Here is a 26269-nt window from a genome sequence, read left to right on the forward strand (position 1 = left end):
TAGACCTCCTCTGTAAATCTAAAGTGGTAACCTGTAAAGGCTTTTAAAGGCTTTTAAAAATGTATTTAGTTTGTCGCCACTGCACGTTTGTGCGCAATTTTAAAGCATGTCATGTTTGGTATCCATGTACTCGGCCTAAGATCATCTTTTTTATTTCATCAAACATTTGGGCAATATAGTGTGTTTTAGTGCATTAAAATTTAAAAAAGTGTGTTTTTTCCCCAAAAAATGCGTTTGAAAAATCGCTGCGCAAATACTGTGTGAAAAAAAAAAATGAAACACCCACCATTTTAATCTGTAGGGCATTTGCTTTAAAAAAATATATAATGTGTGGGGGGGGGTTCAAAGTAATTTTCTTGCAAAAAAAATAATTTTTTCATGTAATCAAAAAGTGTCAGAAAGGGCTTTGTATTCAAGTGGTTAGAAGAGTGGGTTATGTGTGACATAAGCTTCTAAATGTTGTGCATAAAATGCCAGGACAGTTCAAACCCCCCCCAAATGACCCCATTTTGGAAAGTAGACACCCCAAGCTATTTGCTGAGAGGCATGTTGAGTCCATGGAATATTTTATATTGTGACACAAGTTGCGGGAAAGAGACAATTTTTTTTTTTTTTTTTTGCACAAAGTTGTCACTAAATGATATATTGCTCAAATATGCCATGGGAATATGTGAAATTACACCCCAAAATACATTCTGCTGCTTCTCCTGAGTACGGGGATACCACATGTGTGGGACTTTTTGGGAGCCTAGCCGCGTACGGGACCCCGAAGACCAAGTGCCGCCTTCAGGCTTTCTAAGGGCGTAAATTTTTGATTTCACTCTTCACTGCCTATCACAGTTTCGGAGGCCATGGAATGCCCAGGTGGCACAAACCCCCCCAAATGACCCCATTTTGGAAAGTAGACATCCCAAGCTATTTGCTGAGAGGTATAGTGAGTATTTTGCAGACCTCACTTTTTGTCACAAAGTTTTGAAAATTGAAAAAAGAAAAAAAAAAATTTTTTTCTTGTCTTTCTTTATTTTCAAAAACAAATGAGAGCTGCAAAATACTCACCATGCCTCTCAGCAAATAGCTTGGGGTGTCTACTTTCCAAAATGGGGTCATTTGGGGGGGTTGTGCCACCTGGGCATTCCATGGCCTCCGAAACTGTGATAGGCAGTGAAGAGTGAAATCAAAAATTCTCGCCCTTAGAAATTCTGAAGGTGGTGATTGGTTTTCGGGGCCCCGTACGCGGCTAGGCTCCTAAAAAGTCCTACACATGTGGTATCCCCATACTCAGGAGAAGCAGCTAAATGTATTTTGGGGTGAATTTTATTTGTTGGGTGGGTGGAAGCCAGTGCAGGGATTGGCAGAGAGGGGTGGAGGACACTGAAAGGTTGGTAGGGTGGATGAGTCTTGCAGCCATTATGGACTGAAGGGGGGATAGTGAATGTAAAGGTAATCCAATGGGGAGGGAGTTGCAGTAGTCAAGGCGAGAGATAACCAGGGAGTGAATTAGAAGCTTGGTGGTGTCATTGGTGGTGTCATTGGTGTCATTGCATTCACGATATCTGATCTTCCACAGTACACAGAACATGGAACTGCAATTATTTAAGTAAATATAAACTGCTAAATAAACACCATTTAATGCCCAATCCCTCAATATTTCTTCTTGTCATATATCTAAACTGCTAAATACCTTTTCTAATCAGCAGTTGGAGCAGTCTTGTGACTTCTATCAGTGTCCAGCTGAGCACTGGTTAAAGCTTGTAGGAGGAGTTTTCATTCTGCTTTGACTGTCCTATGAGATTGCATGACCCCTGGCCCTCTGTCTGGACTCCCCAAAAAAAAACTCTAGAAATACACACCAAATTGAGCATGCACAGAGTGCCTCCTAGGGCTCTGTCCTATAAGCTGATAGATTGGGGACAGTGGAAGAAGGGGAGTATCAGAGAAGACAGGATCAAACAGCCCTTTAACACAATGCAGAGGATTAACCCCTTAGGTGCCAGAGTGAGTATAACAAGCATGCTTTACTGCATATACAGACTGAGTTTACTGTTGTGGGTTTAGTAACACTTTAGGACCCCTTTCTCACTGGGGCCGCCCGTGCGTTAGCCGTAAAGTGTCGCTCCTTTTAGCGGTGCTTTAGCGCTGTTTAACCGGCGCTAGCGGCCAAAGAAGGGGTTAAAAGCGCCCGTCTTGCAGCACTTGGGAAACGCTCTTCAGGCGCTTCGGAAGCGCTGCCTATTCATCGCAATGGGCAGGGGCATTTTGGGAGCGCTGTACTGCCCCAAAGATGCTGCTTACAGGACTTTTTTCTAACGTCCCACAAGCGCACCGCCCGGGTGTGAAAACACTCGGGCTTTCACATTCGGGCGACTGGGAGGCAGCTTTCAGGTGCTTTACAGGCGCTATTTCTAGTGCTAAAATGCCTGAAAACTGCCTCAGAGTGAAAGGGGTCTAAGATGTTAACACTGGTAATGCCCTGCACAGTCACTTATGAATGAAGTTACATGGGAGAGGCAACTTGGACTTGGAAAAAAAGGCTGAAAATACAGGAAGAAAGTATTGGTAGATGCAGTCCCGAGGAAAGAAGGGGAAGTGGAAAGGTGGGGTTCAGGAAAAAAAAAAAAGAGAAGAATAAGCCATGGAGTGGTGACACCAACCCTGAACAAAGTTTGGGAGCAGAAGATTACTTATTTTATATATGCTACTAAAGTGAACCTAGATGTCCACGGGTAACAAATGAGCATGGTATTCTGGGGAGTAAGTAAAATCATGCCAATAAAATTGGGTTTTGTGACATTGTTCTGCTTTCCCATTGGCAGACACCACAGTTTCTTCCATAAGCCTAATTTCAATAATTTTACAGAACCAGAGGCTAATCGGTGGAACTATAGCTTGTTTCCAGAACAACAGGATACATGCTGCATGTTTTACATATTTTCCTGTTTGAATATTTTTATTAAGTTTCAAGAGGGTATGACAAGCCATGGTTTGCCCATGCAGGAGCAACATTGAACAGGCACGTACAAAAAAACAGCATATGTACGTATGGTAAATAACATAACTATAAACTGTTACAGGGACCAAAGAGGACCAGGGTAGAGATTAGGTAAGTATTGCAAGCAATACTGCACTGTCCCTTAAGAGATATCAATCTCTGTCTAATAGCCTTCATATCAGGAATGAAGAGGAAAGGAAAGAGACAGAGGAGGAAGAAAAAAAGCGAGAGAGAGGGAGAGAGAGAGAGAGAGAGAGAGAAAGAAAGAAAGAAAGAAAGAAAGAAAGAAAGAAAGAAAGAAAGAAAGAAAGAAAGAAAGAAAGAAAGAAAGAAAGAAAGAAAGAAAGAAAGAAAGAAAGAAAAAGAAAGAGAAAGGCCGCAGTAGAGGGTGAGTACCACGGACGCGGGACCTGTACAAGCAAGGTTTTCAGTCGTCCATAACTAGTCGGGGGCATGAGTAACTTTGTTTTACATATTTTTATTCAGCGTTGCAAAATTTCATTTTTATATATCTAATATACAGAATATGGTCAGTGCTTTAGAAGAGACATTCCAACCTTTGTTTTGATAGTATATTTAAAGGGACAATGTGGAAAAATTGCACATTTTCGCGTTCTTCCCTTTGCAACTTATAGAAAAAGCTTCCTTTGTTTATTCTGAAACCCCTACAGTTTACAGGCATGCCAAAAATGTTAGCCATTTTATGGTCATTATAAATTAAGCCTACACAAGAATACATATTCATGTTATTTTGCATTTATTTTAGGAGGACTTCATAAACAGAGCTAAGGGACACATGAATGAGCCTAGTCATTAAAGACACAATGTATGGGGCGTGTCTGGAATGGCGCTGGGAGCAGATGTGTATGAGCTCCCAAGGACAGGTGCCAAATTCTTCCATTATTGGGTGCAGATTCGTCATAAAAAGGTACTCTAGTGCTCCCCCAGCCTCAGCAGCCTCTCCCCGGGGCATGCACAGGAGAAAATCCCACCTGAAATCCTGCAAAAAGGCTGCGATGCCGGACCTCTCCTAAAACTCCTGCCCGGATGGAGAACCAGGCCGAAGACCTAGAGCGGCTGCTGAACTGGACATCTGTGTTTAAATATCTGGGGGTGAGGATTGGAACCTGAACTGAACTGGACATCTGAGTTTAAATATCTGGGGGTGAGGATTGGAACTCTGCTGTCCTCATATTTTGAGCTGAACCTCCAACCACTACTCAAGAATTTCTCACAGAAATGCTTGGCCTGGAAGTCTCTTCCTCTCTCACCCGTGGGTAGATTGAACCTGGATTGAACCTGGTATGGTATGGTAATGGTATACCTGCCTAAATTCCTATACTTCTTCAGTAATTCCCCACTTGTTCCCCCTGCCTCATTCTTTGCAAAACTAAAAGGTATAATATCCTCCTTTGTTTGGAACGTAAAGCCCCCACGGTTGGCCATCTCCACCTTACAGCTTCCCATCACTCAGGGGGGCTTGTCCCTACCCGATTTCCAGGTTTATTTCTGGGCAGCGATCCTGGTAACAGTTAGATGGTGGTTCTCTCAGCCATATGAAAACCCGGCGGTGACCCTGGAGGCGGCCATTATGGGATCATACTCCTCCCTTAGCAACGTGGTGTACAGAGGGCCGAGATCTCACCCCGGCATCACGGAATTAATACTCACAACAATCTCAGTATGGCACAGGGCTAGAACCCGCTTTATCTCCCCGGGATGTTTTCCCCTCATATTCCCCTTTGGGGCAACCCTAATCTCCCACATATGAACAAAATTCCAGATCCACAGCTTTAGGCAGGGAAGGGGATAGTGAAACTAAAGCACATTGTCACCGGCGGTAAACTGCGATTGTTTCCTGATCTCAGGGATGCCTACTCATTGCCGGGGTGGATGCTGTTCCGCTACTACCAACTCCGCCATGCATATAGGAAACAGTTCCCACCTTCACTTACTCTAGAATCAGACTCTGTGGAGGGACTACTTATTGCAAAAACTATAGACAAACCCTTATCCTCCCTATATTTCCGTCTGTCCATAGGTCCCACAAAGAAACTGGAAAAAACCTTGGACAAATGGAGGGTGGACATTCCTGATCTGACAGAGGAAGAATGGGAAACATGTGTATCCTCCTTTGTCACTAATATGATCTCAGCTAGAGACCACTTTATGCAGGTCAAGTTCCTCCACAGAGCCTACTACACTTCGAAAAGACTGACAATTATGAATCCTGACACCTAGGTGTCCTGTCCCTGGTGTGACCTGCGGGCTGCCTCCTTCTTTCACATTGTCTGGTCCTGCCCCCGCCTCGAGGACTATTGGTCGGGGATAGTGGATAGCCTTGACCAGATTACCTCCCTAACTTTAGTATCTGATCCCAGGTTGATGCTGCTTAATGTCTTTGACACTAGTGTTCTGGGCAGACACACCAGACTGTTTCTAAGCTATGCCACATTTTATGCACGTAGGGAGATATTTCTCCATTGGAAGGACGCTACACCTCCCACGGTATCCTCATGGTGCTCGATATTGAATTCTGTGTTACCACTGTATAAGATTACCTATGTAGCAATAACTCTCGGTGGAGCTGCTGGTTTAAGCGGGCTTGTTACCTTCACTCTCCTTCCCTCTGTTTCACCGGCACCGGGTCTAGGGTTCCGTTGAGTTTACCTCTGGACAAGACAAGCACCAACACTTGAGTACGTTTTCAATGCTTTAGTAAACCATCAACAAAGGAAGTAGCAGGAAAGAGGCAGAAGAGAAACCGCAGAGGAAAACACAAATACCTTTTAAGTAAGATTCTTGACAAATGTCCTTTGTGGTTGGATATTTCAGTAGAATGCACTCCCTTGGTGGGAAACACTCCTTGCACGCCTGGATAAGCCTCTCTCACTAGCCTAGCAGCCAGTACGCAGCACGAACAAAAGTCTCTGCCACAGACTTGTTTGGGATGAACCCGTACGATCCTCTGCCACAGGATGTATTGGTTTTTGTGATGAAAGTCAGTCACAATGCTTGAACCTTTAAGCCAACCCGGCAACACTATGTTGTATAATCTCTTTAGGATACGTCCTCCAACCGAGTCACCAGGCCCCTCTCCAGACCAGCACGTTGCATGATCCTTCCATGACGGGTCCTCCCCTGGGATCTCCTTGGTTGTCCAGCTTCTTCACTCTGGATAGACAGCTCAGGACCATTCCTCGGCCACTGTGGTAGGCCCCAGACAAGCTTCTGGGCCCACCCCTGCACCGCAGCAACGTGGGCCTCCAGAACGGAGGACCCCGAGATAGCTCTCTAACGCATACCTGTCGGCCAGGAGGGCCAGCAGGTGGCTGGAAAAACGAACCTCAGAATATGGCGTCTGTCCCATAAATACCCTCGCCCAGAATGCAAACTCGGAGGACCACCTCCACCGAGTTGTCTCCGGGACAGAAGAGCATCCATACGCTTAGACACGTTGCCTTTCCAACACTAGCCAGCGGTAACAGCGACACCCACGGCTCAGTATGGAAACACACGCAACATCAGTCAAGCTGAAACAGAGGCAAATCTAACGTTCCTAACGAACAAGTTACTAAATTTACCTATCAGATGGTAGATCGCAAATCTATCAGCACTACACCTATATCAATCGAAACTGCCCTAGCAAATTCGACAAAATATGGTCAGGATGGATAGATGCTTGGGGAGCGGAGCTCTTAGATGACGATCAGGGCATTGATGTTGAAGCTGTTCCACGATAATAGACCACTGGTTTGCTCTCCTGAATGCTGTTAACCATCTATAATATGTAATCTAACTATTTAGATGAGGTCCCTTCGCCCCTCCCCCTGCCCCTCTTCTCCTCCCCTCCCCCTCCCCTCCCCTGGATCTCCTTAATTAATTATGTTGGAATCTATTGCTACTAAACCAGTATCTTATTGTTATGTTATGTAATGCCCTGTACACACGACCGGTTTTGCTGTCGGAATAAACTCAGAAGGTTTCTCCGACGGAACTCCGAAGGAATTCCGCTCAAGCGGTCTTGCCTACACACGGTCACACCAAAGTCCGACCGTCCAGAACGCGGTGACGTACAACACCTACAATGGGACTAGAAAAAGGAAGTGCAATAGCCAGTAGCCAATAACTTCCGTCTCGTACTTGCTTCAGAGCATGCGTTGTTTTTTGTACGTCGGAACAGCATACAGATGAGCGGTTTTCCCGATAGGAATTAGTTCCGTCGGAAATATTTAGAACATGTTCCATTTCTAGGTCCATCAGAATTTTCGGGAAAAAAAATTAGGCATACACACGATCAGAATAGACGATGAAAAGCTTCCGTCAAACTTTTCCTGTCGGACATTCCGCTCGTGTGTATGCAGCATAAGGGTTTGTCTCACCTCTTTCCTGTGGATTTTGACAAAACAGTTTTTCTATGGTAATCCATACAATAATGCAACTATGACTAATTGTGCATATGCATCGCTTGTACTGTAAAGATTTGAATAAACATTTTTCTTGTGAAAAAAAAGACACAGTGTACAACCCAGTGGGCACCATTTTGTACACCAAAGGAGATTTGTTTTCATGGTGTGGTGATTGCAAATATAAGACCTGTGGTCTAGCCTACCCTGGGATTTGATATTGGAAGGTTGGCAAGCATTGTCTACAATCTACAATCACTGTAGGAGGGGTAGTCACAAACAACAACAAATAAGCTCTGCTCCTCTTGTCAATTTCCCAAAATGTAACATTCTGCTTTAGCTACAATTTTTGTTAAAAACTTGAGATATACCTGTATAACAGGGATGACTAGCTCTAATGACTCTTTTCTTGGCCTGCCATAATGTGCACATTTCTTCTTCATATGTATGGACAAAGCACATAGACAGTGAAGTCATAGGGGGTCCACCTCACAGGACATATACATTCACTATTCAGTGCACACTGGAAGATCCCACATTACTGCCTGTAGGATAGTATCACATGACAAAACCTTACCTCTATTAATCCTTCAGAAATAAAACAAAAAGCAGACAGAAATGTATTGCATCTCTCGGGAAGCTGATGCTTGTATCCTAACGCAAGTGTCCTGATCCATATATGACTCAATTTACATAGTGTTTTATATATCAATATGAGCTCATTGATATTTTGTGGACCAGGAAGAAAGTTTCTTCCAATATCTCCATCTCATGACAGGACAACATTAAGTCCTGGACCTCTCTACCTCTCAATCCTGTATAGGAGTAACCTATTAGCTATTCCCTTGTGGAGATGTGTATATCTTTAGATCGATGTAACCATATGATGCCTTAAACCAACTGAGACCACTATATTGAGATCAATGGAACACAGATAGATATGGATGTCTTGTAACCCTTTCCTACCTGTAAAATGTGACACTCAGTATAGTGTATATATACATATAAGTGGCCTTTGTTGTTTTTCACAAAAAGAATATTGTATTGAGCATCATGTGCTTATTTTAATTTGTGTGTGTTGTGATTAATATTTTGGAAATCATTTTTATACGTATATGTTGAATCTGTATCCTTGTGCTTTATCTAGTTATAGTCATATAAAGTACTGTGCAAAGTTTTAGGCAGGTGTGTAAATTTTAGGCATTCTGTAAAGTAAGAATTCTTGCAATTATATATATTTTATCATTTATTAATAATTTACAAATTTTACAGGGAGCGAACAGAAGGAAAATCTAAATCAAATCAATATTTGCTGTGACTACCCTTTGTCTTCAAACCAGCATAAATTCTTATGCCGCCTACACACGACCGGACATTACGGCAGACTTTGCCCTGCGGACTTTTCGATGGACTTTACGATGGACTTTCTGAATGAACGGACTTGCCTACACACAATCCACCAAAGTCCGTCGAATTCGTACATGATGACGTACGACCGGACTAAAACAAGGAAGTTCATAGCCAGTAGCCAATAGCTGCCCTAGCGTGGCTTTTTGTCCGTCGAACTAGCATACAGACGAGCGGACTTTTTGACCGGACTCGATTTCGACGGATTGATTTAAAACATGTTTCAAATCTAAGTCCGTCCAACTTTTGAGAAAACAAAGTCCGCTGGAGCCCACACACGATCGAATTGTCTGACGAAATCCAGTCCGCCGGGCAAAGTCTGCCGTAATGTCCGCTTGTGTGTACGCGGCATTACACTTGCACACTTTGTACACTTGCACGGGATTTTGTAGGATTAGAGTCAGGTATATGATTAACCAATTATACCAAGCAGGTGCTAATGATCATCTGTTTGTTTCAATGTACTGTACATTGAAACACAACCATTAACCAAAACAGAAACAGTTGTGTAGGAGGCTTAAAACTGGGTGAGGAACAGCCAATCTCCGCTACTAAGGTGAGATAAGGACAGTTTCATGTCACAGGTCATACACCATGGCAAGACACAAGGTAGTTGTACTGCATCAGCAAGGTCTCTCCCAGGCAAAGATTTCAAAGCAGATTGGGCTTTCAAGACGCGCTGTTCAAGCTCTTTTGAAGAAGCACAAAGAAAAAGGCAATGTTGAACACCGTACATGCATTGGTCAACCAAAGAAACTTAGAGCAGCAGATGAAAAACACATCATGCTTACTTCCCTTCGACATCAGAAGATGTCCAGCAGTGCTATCAGCAGCAACCAGTGGGAACCAGGTACACCCATCTACCGTCCAGAGAAGTCTGGCCAGCAGTCTGGGAGTGTCTCAACATCATCAAGTCTGTCTGGGATTACATGAAGAGACAGAAGGATTTGAGGCAGCCTACATTCACAGATAATCCATGGTTGGTTCTCCAAGATGTTTGGAACAACCTACCTGCCGAGTTCCTTCAAAAACTGTGTGCAAGTGTACCTAGAAGAATTGATACTGTTTTGAAGGCAAAGGGTGGTCACACCAAATATTAATTTGATTTGGATTTCTCTTTTGTTAATTTACTTTTCATTTTGGTAATTGATAAAAATAAACTATTAACATTTCTGTTTCTGAGGGCATTCATAATTTACAAAAAATATTCACACCTGCCTAAAACTTTTTGCACAGTAGTGTATATCAAATTGTGATCACTTACAATAAAGTAACCATCCATCCCAATTTGCTGGGGCTATCCTTCAGGAAACTATGGGGTTGATTTACTAAAACCGGAGAGGCAAAATCTGGTTTAGCTGTGCATGGTAGCCAATCAGCTTCTAACTTCAGCTTGTTCAATTAAACTGTGACAAAAAATCTGGAAGCTGTTTGGTTTCTTTGTAGAGCTGCACTAGATTTTGCACTCTCCAGTTTTAGTAAATCAACCCTTTGTAGTCCTCAGTTGCTTTTTATTCCAAGCAAAGATCCCAAAAGGGGAACTCATTATGCTACTGGACATGTGCACAATCTTCCTAATTCGAAATACCTTCCTAATTCCTAAAGTTCCTATACCAAGCAAAGATCCTTAAAGGTGAACTCACTAAGTTACTGGACATGTTCACAAACTTCCAGAGGCTTTCATTAAGTCCTGGCACGGACAGGGAGCTGCATCCCTGCAGTCACTCTCTCACAGCCTAGAAGCTTGGTGCCACCTGCCCAGCACATGACTCTGTGATAGCCTGGCATGTGCATGCAACATTGACTGGGATTTCTGTTTGCCAACCCTATTATGTTATGTAAGTTAGAAAGCATATTAAAAAGTTTGGTAATCTTATCTTCCCATGTATGGCCTTTATTAGATACTGCAAAATATCATTATTTTATCCATGATGGCCATTCTGACACTTCATACAGGAGCCAGATTACACATTTTGTTGATTTTCTTCATGATAAGAAGTTTAAACTTCTGCAGCTAAAACTTTTTTCCTATTTTTTCTAGTGTAGGAAAGGGTTACAACCTGTGGGGGGTTAATGTGGTCTTGTACGTCCACGCATTAACAAGATATCCTCTTACTTCTTGTTTCCTTTGCTACCGGGGCAGGTTTTAAGGTGAAATCTTTCCAGCAGAGACATATATAGCAATAATAACTGATTTTGTAGCACTATAGAGAAGTGTGGAAACTTCCATGAGGTCTTTCCTGCCATCTTTGTCCCCAGTGAGGACACTTTCTTTCCATGGCTATTGCGTTTGTCAAATATTTAATGTGTGGGCCCACATGAGTGTATACAATTTAGCTACATTAACACCCAAGTACTAAATGTATCACGATGACCAACAGAATGGACAATCTTTAACTCAAGTAGGTTTCCAATGGGCTTTGGAGCATTAAAGCCCAATTCCAGCTTTTGCACAAAATGGAAATAATTGACTTCCAAGCTTCTTGCAAAAAATGAAAAAGCAGCTCTGGCTGTTTTACTCAGCGCTGTCCCAGGCAGGTTCACCTGCACACCAATCCACCACCACTCCTCTTCTGGGTTCAATGAAGCCTAGCATCATTTGACCCACTTTCTGTGAAGCCAGGGCATCAAACTCTGCCTCCACTCTGGACTCACAGAAGAATGCTCCAGAAAGCTACACCATAGCATTACATGTCTACTCTTCTTTGGTTTGCGATTGTAAATAAGATGTATTCAAAATGTTTTATTTGCCATCTTCTGCTTTAGTATGCACACATGCTAATATACTTATGTCACTTGTTTATTTATACAGTACATATGACATGTCTTCTCATAATTGGTTTTAAGGCTTGCTAAAAAAGGTCTATGTCATGCAAGTGTTTGTCATTGCAGAAATATATTTTTTTGTCTCGCTGGCTGTACCACTGAATGCTTCTCTGTCCTGTAGAAATGGTGCCTCAAAGTCATTGTAGATGTTAGTGATGTGAGGGAGGAACCAGTGGAAGCTGTGGAAGACCCAGGAGATCTGCATTCCTAAAGTTATGGCTTATTATGGATCCTTTATTCTCTCTTTTCTTAAGGCGTAAGTGGTTGATTTTGTGGAATGTTTTTTAAATAATTGTGTTGGACTATCTGCACTCTTCGGTGCCACTGATTATGCCACTAAGCATAATCTGGTAGCTGTCTTTACCTAAATTGGATTAACACCTAACAGGTCAATCAACTTGGACCTAGTAGAACAACAGGAATGGTACCCAAAATGCTGCCACCTGTTATGTGTTGTTATTCCCAGACTGTTAAATAAGGTTAAAAAATAGCAAAAACATTGTTTTAGTTAAGTCAAGAGGGAGTTTTTAGTGGGACTTTTAAGGTGCTGAATATACTGAAAAGCCATATACAATAAAAAAAAAAAATCACTTTTTATTTAAGACATATAAAACACAGATATTCCGTGTCAGATAAGGTATACATTGGTACAACTGGTATGGAGAAATGCCAGGTATGTAAAAAGATATCTTGTCGTGCGGGTGGTGGTACCATTTACCATATCCATTTATTTAGGGATAAATGTACCACCACCCACACAACAAGATATCTTTTATTTATTTATTTTTTATTGTATATGGCTTTTCAGTATATTCAGCAGCTAAAAAGTCCCGCTAAAAATTCCCTCTTGTCTACAAGTCTGCTCATTCAGGGATGTTGGTGCATCTTTTGAACCTGTCACGACTCCAAATCACCACCCGTGTATTGTTTTAGTTAAGTTAGTTACGTAGTTTCCAGAAGATAAACTTTTTCCTTCTACCTGGGAAACATAAAATTTGACCAGGGGTCCTCACACTTTTGCATTACACTGCATTTATTGTTGTTATTAATTACCTGAAGAATTATTTTTCTTTTGTTTTTTCAAAATGTAGTGAATATTTCACAGTTGGAATGATATTTTCTGAAAGGTGACTGTTAAAAAGCAACAAATGTCTATGTATTAAGAAATGTATCTAATTTATTGCTACTTAATGGAGCCCAGTGTTTTAGTTCTGACTGTGTATTCCCTTTAAACCTCAAGAGCATCAACAATGATTCCCATGGTTTGTGGAACATTTCATTGGTTGAGGCACAAATCGCTTCCACAAAGTCTTGTAAAAACATTCTGAACTTGTGTATTTTTAGGGAGAGGCCACTGTTATCCCTCTGAGTTGACAATCTCAAAAGAAAGAAAAACACTTTTTAAATCTGATTCACATGTGTAGCTTCGTGTTCTCAAGCATATAAACATGTACAAATGATACTGTTTAATAATCACACTGTGCAATAGATGTATGCATGTGAATATGAAAATATGAAGCCAAGATACTCTGACCAAAAATCTTCATTCTTCATATTTGCAATCTTTAAACCCAAGATTTACTTTACATCTCTTGAGCAATTTCTAGCAGATGCCAAAACTCATTGCGTAGCTATTTTGTTGGTAGAAATAATTGAATCACAACCAATGACATTTTTTTCTTTCATCAACTTTTAGTTCAGTCATTCTAATTGTCATTCCAATCTTTTTTTTAAAATAAACATTTAATACATGTCAATAGAATCTATGAGCACCATTGGTTAACTAAAGAGACAGCACAGCAATAATGGTCTGCCTTAAAGCTTGCCTTGTCTAACCGAATCCTTAAATGCAGATGAGTCACTCATTTGATTCAGTGCAAAAGAATAATATAATTCCCCAGCATACTTTTACTCCTCTGATTCACTTGTGTATGTAAATTCCAACTTGAGCAACTGAGCTCGGTAAACTGGCTTTTTTATTTATTATTTATTTCAGGTACTTATATAGCGCCATCGATTTACGCAGCGCTTTACATATACATTGTACATTCACATCAGTCCCTACCCTCAAGGAGCTTACAATCTAAGGTACCTAACTCACATTCATACATACTAGGGACAATTTAGACGGGATCCAATTAACCTATCAGCATGTCTTTGGAGTGTGGGAAGAAACCGGAGTACCCGGAGGAAAACCACGCAGGCACAGGGAGAACATGCAAACTCCAAGCAGGTAGTGTCATGGTTGAGATTCGAACCAGCGACCCTTCTTTTAGGGAGCAAAAAAAAAAAGTCAGGGGACACTGTGGAACAGAACTGAGATTAGCACCTCCTGTCGGCAATGAAGTAAAAAATTCATATTTTAAGAAAGAAAAAAGTATTTAAAGCCTAAATTAACTTTCAGTTTAAAGGGCAGTTCCAGTTTTGTAGAAGAAAAATATAGCAAATAAAAAAAATAGTATATACAATTGCTACGCAAGCTATTCTATAATTTAATTCTATTAAAAATGATCCTTCCTTTTTAAACTGCAGCACAGTAATTTTCTGTAAAATTAATTTCAATAGGGCAATATACACCTTTGATGTACAGAACAATTCCAAAAATGTAATTTCCTGCTTTACTTAGCATTAAGATAAAAGTCTGAGTTGGGCATCTTTTCCAACAGAAATGTCACTTTTGGTGAGATACTCCCTAAGGCCGGTCATACACAGTTCAAATCTTGGCCAGGATTCAAACTGTTAATGGACAAGCTGAAGGTACCAAGTTGATCAATTGAACAATTTGGGTACAACCAGCCTGTCAGATCCTCCTGCAATCACTGTTTGATCCCAATGGAGATGGCTCCCCCACCCTCGCTGGCAGAAGACAATAGCCCAGCAGGAGGGATTCCTGCATCAATACTGTCAGTTTTGATGGGGAAATCAAGCTAATTTCTTCCCTGCATAATCACTGTGCTCTCTAGGCGGGGCTTTCCCTGGGAGGGTGCATTTATTAGCACAAGGCCAATCAGCACTGTCCAAACAGAAGGTCAAGAGTCCTGCAGCCTCATAGGACAGTCAGAGTAGAATGAAAACTCCTCCTACAAGTTTTAACCAGACACTGATAGAAGTCACAAGACTGCTATATACTGCTGATGAAAAAAGGTATTTAGCAGTTTATATTTAATAAATAATTGCATTTCCATGTTCTGTGTACTGTGGGAGACCAGATATAGTGAATGCAGGGTCCTGGGTTTAGTAACACTTTAACTGAACAAGCTGAAGTTAGAGGCTGATTGGTTACTACGCACAGCTGCGCCATATTCTGTGTGCACTGATTTTAGTAAATCTCCCCCATTGCACCTCTCATTACCAAGATGTATGTATTTCCTATAATCCTGAGCTCCATGAACCTCCCTGGAGGTATTCCTGAGTGTGGCTCGGGGTGAATTTTTGTTACCAAAAGCGGTAACCCTGAGCCACAATCGGGATTGCATCGCAGGAGCCCAGCGGCAAATTCAAAAAGTGTTATCTGTAAGATTACATTACTGTATCAAATCATTTCACCTCCCTTTTGTCCCTAGACCATCCTATTAGCTAGGAACCACAATCCGTCACTTCCTCCAGTCAGTCCCCTCCCCCTTCAGTTAGAATCACCTCCAAGGGAACACAGTTAACCCCTTGAGCGCCCCCTAGTGTTAACCCCTTTACTGCCAGTGACATTTTTACAGTAATCAATGCAATTTTATAGCATTGATTGCTGTATTAATGTGGCACTTTCGGGTCGGTTTGCAGGCGCTATTATTAGCGCAATAGCGCATGCAAACCGCCCCAGTGTGAAAGGGCTCTTACTACAGCCTAAAAAAAAAAACAACCTTTGTTCAAAAGAGAGAATAGTCTAAAGAACATGTATTTTTGTACAGAACGAATGGACATCGGGATTTGCTGGATAAATGGCTATGAATTTAATAGACCCCATAATGTTTTAATGTACTTGGGATGTAATGTAATGTAAAAAATGTAAAATAGGGAAATACACTGTGTTTAAAATCTGTTCACCTTGATTTTAGAGCAGACCTAAAATCAAGGGCTTGCACAAAACCAAAGGTGGTTCCACAATATAACCAATATATATATTTCTGCTGCTTACTTGTAATTACCGAAAAACTTTCTTCTTTTTCATTGTACAAACATAAGAGTGGATAATTGACAAGAGGGAGCCAAAAGATTAATGAAAGCTGTTGTATGGCTGTGCATGGTTTATTTTGATCTTTAGGTCCGTGTTAATGCAGCCGATGATGACCATGGCAAATTGTTGATTTGCATATGCACAGGTAAGCTTTGCATCCAGCTACAGAAGCCATCTACACATCACAAATAAGAGATTTGTAGCTTTTTCCAATCTTTGCTACAAAGTTAAAGTTAAAGCTAAACTCCAAAGCAATTATAAAGCACAGCTCAGCCCAAAACTTTCTACTCTCAGCCACATTCTAAAACGAATCTACCGTATTTATCGGCATGTAACACGCACCTTAAGGCTCGGTCCACACAGGGGCAACCCGACTTACGAGCGAGTTTGGAAGGCATATTGGAGGTGACTTCAGTGCGACTTTGCGCAACTTACAATGCGACTTAAAGTTGCCTCCAGGACAGGCGACTTTGGCTGTGGCCAATCACAGAATAATCAGCTCTGTGGGTGGGAGGGGGTTGCCTGGGTAAACGTGGGAAGTACCTGTGTAAATTATTTTCTTTTTCCTGTAAAGTTGCTTTCATATAGATGGAGATCCAACTTGGAGGCAACTTCCATTGAAATCTATGGGTACAAGCTGCCTAGAAGTCGCCTTGAAGTAGTACAGGAACCTTTTCTGAAGTCGGAGCAACTTCAGTAGTGTACATTAAGACGGCTCTCATTCACTTCAATGGAATTTCTTATGTCCAGTGACTTGGGGCAACTTGAGGTCTGACAAGTCGGATCCCAAGTCGTTGTAGTGTGAAATGGCACTAACTTTCAGAGGAAAGGTTCAGAAAAAAACCTTAAATTTTAAAATAAGGGTCAGTGCTCTGCAGCCTCATCAGTGCCCATCAATGCAGCCTGATCTATGCCCATCTGCAGCCTCTAATATGCCCATTATTGCAGCCTGTTTAGTGCCCATCTGCAGCCTCTAACATGCCCATGATTGCAGCCTCTAACATGCCCATGATTGCAGCCTCTATGGTATACATCTGAAGACTTACCTTTGCAGATGATTGCAGCTGCGCCAGTGCAGAGATCCGCGATCTCCTGTGTATCCGGCGCTCAGTCACTCACAGTCACTCACAGTCCCTCCCGGCTCAAATGATGGACAGCAGTGGTCCAATGCCAGGTCAGGGGGGTGGAACTGTGTGTGACAGCACCAGATACACAGGAGATCGCAGCTCTGTGTCATCCAGCGGCGCTCGTTCCCTCCGAGTAGCAGGGATCGGCTTATAACACGCACACACGATTTCCCCCTGACACACGCTGATAAATACGGTATCTAACCCTGTAAAGAAAAAAAATCACTATACATACCTTTTCTGAAGTCGATCTGGTCCGGTCTCCAGTGGTGGATACTGTGTGCAGGAGAAAACCAACAATGGCTGTGGAATGCCTGGGAAGTGATGTCACTAATATACTTACTATGGGGCTTCCGTTGTTGGCTGCCCCTCCTGCACATTCCCACATACTGAAACCACCGCTGACAGCCAGAGCTGGTGCAAGGATTTTAGACACTCTAGGCGAAACCTCATTTTGCTGATCTCCCCCCCACACACACACACACTTGGCTCCACCACACTTGGCTCCACCCCTGACTCCACCCCCTTTGCCCTGCCCATGTATACCCCAACTTTTTAATGACTGTTACCATTTTGGGGGTGGAGTCAGTCACCGGATTTTGGCAGGAGCTACCACCCACCAAACACAACCCATTCAAGTGACTGGGGCTGGTCTGCAACAGCCCCACAACTGTGTGCAATGCAATGCACACAGTTGCTGTGCACTAGTGCAGGATTCAATTAGGTAAAGCAGGCGGTGAGGAGATGATAAAACAATTTCTTACCGCCTGTCTAATGCTCTCTAAAAAGCAATCCAAGTGTTTATTGCTCTTCAGAGAGCACAGCTAGTGTGAAGGAGCCCTAAGAGTTATAGATGAAGCAAGTAGAGGGAGGGATGGACAGAACACACAGATCCTGCATTCTTTTCTCCCAATCAGAGAGTCTCATGTAGACATTTACCATACAGGATCCATGATTTCTTCTAGTAGAAAGGAATACATGGTATCTGTGTTCCCTCTGACTCTGTTCCTGGGGGTTTTTAACAGCCTCCTGGTGAGCGGATAAACAGAACATTTAGAGAGAATGCTTTCATCTGCTCCCTCCACTGCCTGTACTAAAACAAGGAACTGTGACTATCCAGGCTGCTGCACAGGATGATTCTCCCCTCCTGGAAGCATTGTGCAGAAAAAAAGAGTTTGAGAGCTGAGGGCTCATTTTAACTTCTTCTTGCTCTGCTCTGGTATTGAAAATCAAAAAAAGGCGGCAGAGGAAGGGGGAGGGGTTGCAGCATGGGCGCAGGCTGATTGGATAAGCCTGAGAACCTTCCCTCCCTATGCAGGTCCGGACAGTGAAAATCGCCTAGCACTGCAGTGTATCGCCTAGCTCTGCATCTGACTTGTTTGCTGTTCTCCCAGCCTGACCCCGGACAGATAAGAGATCTGTTTTGCACACGTGGGGCAGGCCGGGGGATAAGAACAATGCTGGTATCAGGAGCTGGGTCTGCCTGTAGTCATTTGGACAAGCAGGAGACCTGGGCTCCAAACAGTGATTATCTTCCCGGACACCCTAAAAAACTGCTGATAGGGGTGCTATGAGAAATTTTGGGGAGCTAAAGCACCCCAAGCACCCACCTGGTGCCGCCCCTGGCCAGTACCTGTTCTGCCAGCTTTCCCCTGCCCACGTCAGGTTGCTGTTGGAGAGAGGTCAGAGTAGAATCCTCCCTCCAGCACCTGTTGCAGCCTCGCTGTGTGCTTCGTTCCCCACCTGTCTCAGACGACAGCATGATCACTCCTCCCATTCAGGCAGATCAAGAATGAAGCACTGACAAATTCCCCGCGCCCCTCCATCACAGGTAGTACCCCATATTCTCAAGGGATTGGGTGTTGCAGCAACAACCAGCTGGGAACTGGTCCATCACAGGACCGCACAGCTGGTGTCACCCCTCTGACAGACCAGGCTGGGCGCCCCGTCTAATGTGCGCTCTAGGCCTGTGCTCAGCGTGGGACCGGACCAGAGTGACTAAAGAACAAGGAAGTACATCAATTTCTTCTTTACAGGGCTAGATAGATTAGGTTTAGAATGTGGCTGTGAGTAGGTTTGGAGTTAGTTTTAGGTTTTGGCTGAACTACTACTTTAGGCTGAGTTCACACTATTGCGAATTGGATGCAGGTTCCCTCGCATCCAATTCTAATGTCAGGAGATTGTGACCAGCTCTCAATGGAGCCGGTTCACACATCTCCGGAGCGGCTGTAGAGTATATTACACAGGAGTCCTTTGCTTCTTCTGGTCTGTTTCAGGTCCAAATTCAACCAAAAATTCTGTCCGAAATCGGACCTGAAATGGTGAACAGGGACGCATCGGACCCCTGCTGTGAGCCGCTCCAAAAAGCAGTGTGAACCCAGTATTAAAGTGTAACTAAAGGCAAAACATTTTTTTTATTCATTTTGGATATAGTAAGGGAGGGTTATAACCTCCATCAAATATTTTTTTGCAGTGCTGTCAGACTACACTGATCAGCACCGCAGGCTGTAGCCTGTAGCACTGATCCTGTGGAAATGTTCCAGCAGGCTGGTTGAACAGAAATCAATTGGTAGATGGACTTCTGTTCAAACACAGTGCCCATACATGGATACAAACTGAACCACCTAAAATTTGATCCATATGTGGCCAGTTTAAGTGTTACTTTACTTAACTATTTTAACTTTTTTTTCCAGTAGATCAGCTCAAATGGTATGACACACTGGGCGTAGCCTAAAGTTTTTGATAAATTATCTGTACAAAATACATTTGAAAAATTAGCAGTAATACGTTTGGATTGGATTTCCAATAAAAAAGGATCAGTGGCTATTTTCATTATGCTAATCCTATCCAAAAGTGTCTATGTCATTTGTATTCAGTCTAACACAATAATTTTAACACCCACACAATCTTTTATTTTTCAGCAAACTTAGGGAAAATTGTACTAAGTGTCCCACTTTAGCTGCTTATTTCATTGTGCTTTTGAAGTTTTGATGACAAAGGAGGATACATACCATCTGCATTATGTTGTCAAAAATGAATGACTATTAACGACAAGCCAGGCTAAAAAAACATTTTGAGCAATTTGGATCAACCTAAAAATACAGTTATGTGAAATTTTCACAAATTTTCACAAATGTACAGTATATACAATGCACAATTGTGCATATAATACATACAGTTATTTAACCAACATGGGCTTGTATCGCGATGCAGTCCTCTCAAACAATATTGGGAGCTCCAATCAGTAAAAACCTTTCCTGGCAATCAATTTGGCATGTGAACTACAATTCTGACAAATACACTATATTACCAAAAGTATTGGGACAACTGCCTTTACACGCACATGAACTTTAATGGCATCCCATTCTTAGTCTGTAGGGTTCAATATTGAAAGGCCCACTCTTTGCAGCTATAACAGCTTCAACGCTTCTGGGAAGGCTATCCACAAGGTTTAGGAGTGTGTCTATGGGAATGTTTGACCATTCTTCCAGAAGCGCATTTGTGAGGTCGGGCACTGATGTGGGCATGATGGCCTGGCTCGCAGTCTCCGCTCTAATTCATCACAAAGGTGTTCTGTTGGCTTGAGGTGAGGACTCTGTGTAGGCCAGTCAAGTTCCTCCACCCCAAACTCGCTCATCCATGTCTTTATGGACCTTGCTTGCATGCACTGGTGTGCAGTCATGTTGGAACAGGAAGGGGCCATCCCCAAACTGTTCCCACAAAGTTGGGAGGATGAAATTGTCCAAAATGTCTTGGTATGCTGATGTCTTAAGAGTTCCCTTCACTGGAACTAAGGGGCCAAACCCAACACCTGAAAAACAACACCACCCAATAATCCCCCCCTTCACTAATGATTTGGACCAGTGCACAAAGCAAGGTCCAAAAAGACATTGATGAGAGAGTTTGGGCTGGAGGAACTTGACTGGCCTGCGCAGAGTCCTCACCTCAACCCAAACACCTTTGGGATAAATTAGAGCGGAGACTTCGAGCCAGGCCTTCCTGTCCACATCAGTGCCTGACCTCACAAATGTGCTTCTGGAAGAATGGTCAAACATTCCCATAGACACACTCCTAAACCTTGTGGAAAGCCTTCCCAGAAGAGTTGAAGCTGTTATAGCTGCAAAGGCTGGGCCAACTCACTATTGAACCCTACGGACTAAGACTGGGATGTCATTAAAGTTCATGTGCTTGTAAAGGCAGGTGTCCTTCCTGACCCCAAGGATTCCATGGATCAGTTTTTTCATTATTGAATGTGTTTTTGGAGACATTATTTTTGTAAAGAAGAGACCATTATTTATAGATATTGTAACACTTGTCTTTCCATAGTGCTTTCCTCTTCTCCATTTCTTAGTCTAGGTCCATAGGTTCCCCTTACATGACATGGTTTTTGTCATATGAATAATTACTGGAGGCCCCTAACGTAAGTTTACGTCATTTGAGAATATGATTGTAAGTTCATTTGAGAATATGATTGTAAATTGTAGTGATAACCCTCTACACTATCTACTTTACTGATAACCAGATAAATCAGATTAAACATCAAAAGAATGTGCTCCCAGGTAATTCTACAGGCGGTAGAGGGGATAGGCAATATCCTGAAACATCCGTCCTTCCATGTCCCATTTTGTTAATAAAAAATCCATCCAAATCACTTATACATTTCTCTTTAATAGAATGTTTTAATTTTTTTTTTCATTCAGTAATGCAGGAGATCAAATTTACAGCACTGGAAAATAAGATGTCTTACATGGAGACAAAGCTATACTTGTAGCCACTTTCAAAGGGTCGATGATGAGGTGCACCACCAACACTTCAGAATCATGCTGTAGATTTTATTGCAGATATCACAATTATTTTTTTTTTCTTTTAATCAGACTGTAGTAGCTGATCTTAATGTTTTAGAGATGGACTGTTTAGTATTTATCCATACTTTATTACTTTTGTTTTTCTTTATCTATACATCCCATTTCTTCATAATTGTAACATGTTACCGTTTTTTGTTATTCTTGAACTAAAAAAAATAAAATCTATTCAGATATTTACCTGTAGCTGGTGTTAGGTTTACCAATCAACAAGCTTTTGGCTGTATTTGCAGTATGTATCCAGTTGACTTTCTGTCCTAGGGAAGCTTCAAACCTTTGCGTACAGAAATGCAAACGAATAGACAAGCACCTACGTAGATTTCTAATATCTTGTAAAGTGCTGGGCCGACAGCCTGGCTGCTCCAACTAGCTTAAGCCAGCCATACATGGATTGAAATTTCAATCCATGCATGGGCACTGAGGTTGCACAGAAGTTGATCTACCTATTCAGTTCTGTACAATTTCCCTGTCAGATTTTCCCCACACGATCAGTGCTGCAGGCTATAGCCTGCAATTCTGGTCAGTGTATTCTGATGGCAGGGAAATCCCCCGCTGTCAGAATACAGTAGATCAGCGGGGAAGATTCCCCCATCCACATCGATTGTGTGAATTGGGGAATTAAATCGTTTTTTTTTTTCTTGTTCAACCAATTTGACTCATCTATGGGCTGTTTTAGTTTCTGGAAAGCTGCATAAGCTTTAAGCATAAATAAATACAATAGTCACCCAGATTTCAGTCACAAAATGGAGTGAACACATCTTGGGTATATGTAAATTCTCTTCCATTGTGCCGCTGCAAAGTTTTAAAGCCTGTGGGGGCTTTATACATATACAAGTGTGGGTTCTGTCATCTGTACTGCTATATATATATATATGTGCTTCCCCACTGTCCTCCTCCGTAGTGATTAAACACTTTCCTATTGAGTGTTAACAAAGTGGCATTTTAAAGCTTTAACCCATGATAAAGAGCCAAACAGTGTTTGGTAATTAAGTCATATTATGCATACTTAACCCCACAGCCCTCATAAATCCTTCCAAGGGCCTATTGACACTTGCAGATTAGTAATACAGTTTTCATGAGTTATGAATGTACAGAAACATTTACCAGCCATCTGAGATGGGTGATCAGCATGCTGCATCCTCCTCATGAAGCTATTCCTAACTTGTTTTACCCAAAATTATATTCTGCCTCAATCCTTGTAACCGCTGTATATTGCATGGGTTTTATAGCTTGTTTGTTGTTGTAGCCTCCGCACTGCGCTTATAATTGCTAGGGGAGTGAAAGTGAAGTGTCATTTGGGAAATAGTCTACCACTTCCACAAAAGGGGTTCTTCGCAAAGGCTAACGCATGCAGAAAATTGGACAAACAGCTTCACAGTAAGCTACTGCAGTGCCTTTCAGCTCAGTGTGATATTGCACACCAGAAGTACAGAAAGTCAGAGCTATAACTTAAATGGATTTTCCATATAGTACAGGGAAAGAATTCCTGGAAAGATTGCTTTCTTCGCAACATTAAGCCCAAGTCTTAAGGTCTCAGAGGAGACTGACATCATTTTTAGACAGAATGTAAGATATTCATCTATTCGTTTTCTCCCCTCTACCTTCAGCATAGTTATTAAGTTCAAACATTTTTGCATATAGCCTTAAAGCACAGCAGAATACAATACAAATTTCATATTACAGTACAATGCACAAATCTTTTTTTTTTTTTTTCATTTTTTCCTGATAAAACCTGCCCAGACAAAAATGCGCACTAGATGACAATTCTGATCCATTAATTATGTATGTTTATCTTATAGTTCCTTTATACATTTAAAAAAATGTGAATCACTTTACTGCATTGATCACTTGCAGTAACAGTAAAAAACATGGAAAAACACAGTCTTTTATATGCCAGTTAAAGGCCTTATGCGTATATGCTTTCTGATGCAAAATGTGGGAAATGTGTGGCGTTAAAACTGGATTAGAAGATTACCGAAAATTATAAGGGAAGGAAACACAAAAAGCACAATTCAGGAAAATATAAAATGTATAAAGGTATGATGGTTACTCAACTAAATGTTCAAGCTTAAGAGGTTCCACACTTGGTTAAAATGTACTACTTAGTGTATGTGAGATAAATGAACACAGATAAAGCTCTGTTTTTATATTTTTTTTATATTTCTAATATTTAAAAAAACATAGGTCCATAACAAATAGTTTCTGGTAGATTTAAAAAAAAAAAAAGACTTCAGGAAATAATAAAATAAAAAACACAACTTTGTCCACATGAGAGAAGCTTTAATTAATTCCATTTGGTAGATCTCCCACACCCCTCCACGCACATATTAAAATAAGGGAATGATGCACATTTTAGGTTTGAGGTTACAGGTGATATAAGGCACTTGGGGGTTAGGTTAGAAAGGGCACATGCTTCTCTTTGCCCCCATAATCTTGTGCAAGCCCTGACCCCAAGCTCCATGCTTGGAGGGGAGGGGTGAAGAGGTCACCCACTCACTGCTAGAGGGACCAGTGGAACAAGATTGATCCTTCTGGCAGTGGACAGGTGGGAGATGCAAAGCGGCCTGACCTGCAGGAGCTGCCTTAATATCAAATAATAATAATTATAATAATCAAATATAAACAAAAAATAAGAAGATGGGAAACAAGACAGGAAATGTGACCCCCACCCCCTGACCGTACCATGTGATTGCCCTTCTTAACCTCACCCCGACAGAAACCTGCAGAGCTGTGAATAACTCCTTCCCTGCACATGAGATTCACAGAGCACTGATGTTTCTTTTTGTCAATTACAGGGGCACTAAGCAACCATGATTAACCCCACCACAGCCAGAGACCTGCAGAGCATTTGTTAACATTTTTTTTTGGACTGAAACAATGTGAGCCCAGTCCTTTCTCTGACAAGAGAACTGCAAGAATCTTTCAGAGCAGTGATCAACCCCTTACATCACAGAAAGCCAACACATTGCTGCTTCTGCCAGGACCTGAAAGTAGTGACTAAACCAAGTATATATAAGCATCTATCTACATCATCTAAGTCAGATACCAGGAGAAGACCCTGAGATTGAAACGCTTTCCTTCTATACTCATAAGAATAGAGCATATAGGCATCATAGAAGTACAATGGATGGGTTTACAGGGCATTTTTCAAGGCACTCTGGGAGTTGGGTGGCACTGACCTTAAACTTGTCCCTCTTTTTTCTCCAGGTACAGATTCCTGCTCTGCAAAAATACACTTACCTATCTTAGCTTCCTCTAGATCATATATCACAAACAGTACTTGAAAATCCAAAGGACAAACCATTATTGTCCTTGTCACACATGTTTGGTTACTATGAAAACATATTTTTTCTTTTTTTTTTCAACTTAAATTGGACCTCAGGCCCTTTATATTTTACCAAATTATTATAAATGCTTTTGTCACCAAAGTTTGGAACATTGTACCCCATTACACAGCTGTGACCCAGGTTATATGTAGAAGTCAATATCTTCTTACTGACTAACAACGTCCTTCTGTTGGCTTTTAGTAAAGCTAGCTGTGCTTTTGGCAGTATGGCACAGAGGAAATAACCTTTGGACAAAAGCTCATATGGCCAGACAGGGTGGTCTTCCCCCACTTGCAATTCCATGTACCCCAGCCATGACTAAGGTTCACGCTGGGTGCTCTTAGCAAAAAACTATTCATCTTAGCAAGGGACTGTAGTGTTCTGAAAAGAATGAACACACAACTTAAGGTAATGTCTTCAGACCCTTTAAAAGGGTGTCCATCTCTGCTCTGACTCCTGCAAGTGGTGGCTATACTGAGAGCACTTCCCAACAAATTACTAATGAAAAACTACAACTTGTACCCGTGCAATAACCTTTATGGAAGACATGGCTCCAGTCTGGCAATGGAGGGGTTAAATGCAATGATGTGTGCCACATAAATAGTGGCAAAGATGGTGCAAACTGCCTCTCTCCCTTCCTCCCTCCCCAGGAGGCTATTACTGCTCCCATGAAATCTGTGTGAGGGAGGCATGGGAGGGCCAGAGAGACAGCAATGGGGGGGAGGGTCCAGATATGTGAAGTCTCACACTTTGTCCAGCAGGGATCGCTGCCAGTATAGAAGCCTTTTGGGAGTGCCATACTGCCTGAAGATAAAGACGGCCAGTCCAAGGAACAGGACACAAAGCAAAAGGAGCACTGGAACTACAACAGCTGCCATGCTTATTCCTCCGCTGGCTTCATCAACTTCAATGATTACTACTTCTCTGTCATCATTAACATCATTATCTTCAGGTTGCTTGACGGTCCTGCAACCCATCCACTCTTGCAGAGCAGACTTGGGAAAACCAGATTCTGTCTTCAGCTGCTGGTTATTAAACTTCCAGTACTTGTTACCCTTGTAGAAATAGGTAAAGGCTGCAAAACATAAAAGGAAAGAACCTAAGAATTAAGAAATGCTACAGTAAAATAAAAAGATTAATCAAAGACCCTTGTCTTAA

The 26269-nt window shown here is 41.9% G+C and overlaps 1 protein-coding gene across 1 annotated transcript in view; it reads right to left on the reverse strand.

The window, feature by feature from the left end:
* Positions 1-23924: 23924 nt before the first annotated feature.
* Positions 23925-26269, reverse strand: part of MMP14 (matrix metallopeptidase 14) — a 45143-nt gene continuing 42798 nt past the window's right edge. Inside the window, exon 10 of the mRNA XM_073632526.1 lies at positions 23925-26186. Coding sequence (XP_073488627.1) covers positions 25855-26186 — 332 coding nt within the window. The 3' untranslated portion in view covers positions 23925-25854. The remainder of the gene's footprint in view (positions 26187-26269) is intronic.

This window comes from Aquarana catesbeiana, linkage group LG01 (assembly GCF_042186555.1).
Source record: "Aquarana catesbeiana isolate 2022-GZ linkage group LG01, ASM4218655v1, whole genome shotgun sequence".
NCBI lineage: Eukaryota > Metazoa > Chordata > Amphibia > Anura > Ranidae > Aquarana > Aquarana catesbeiana.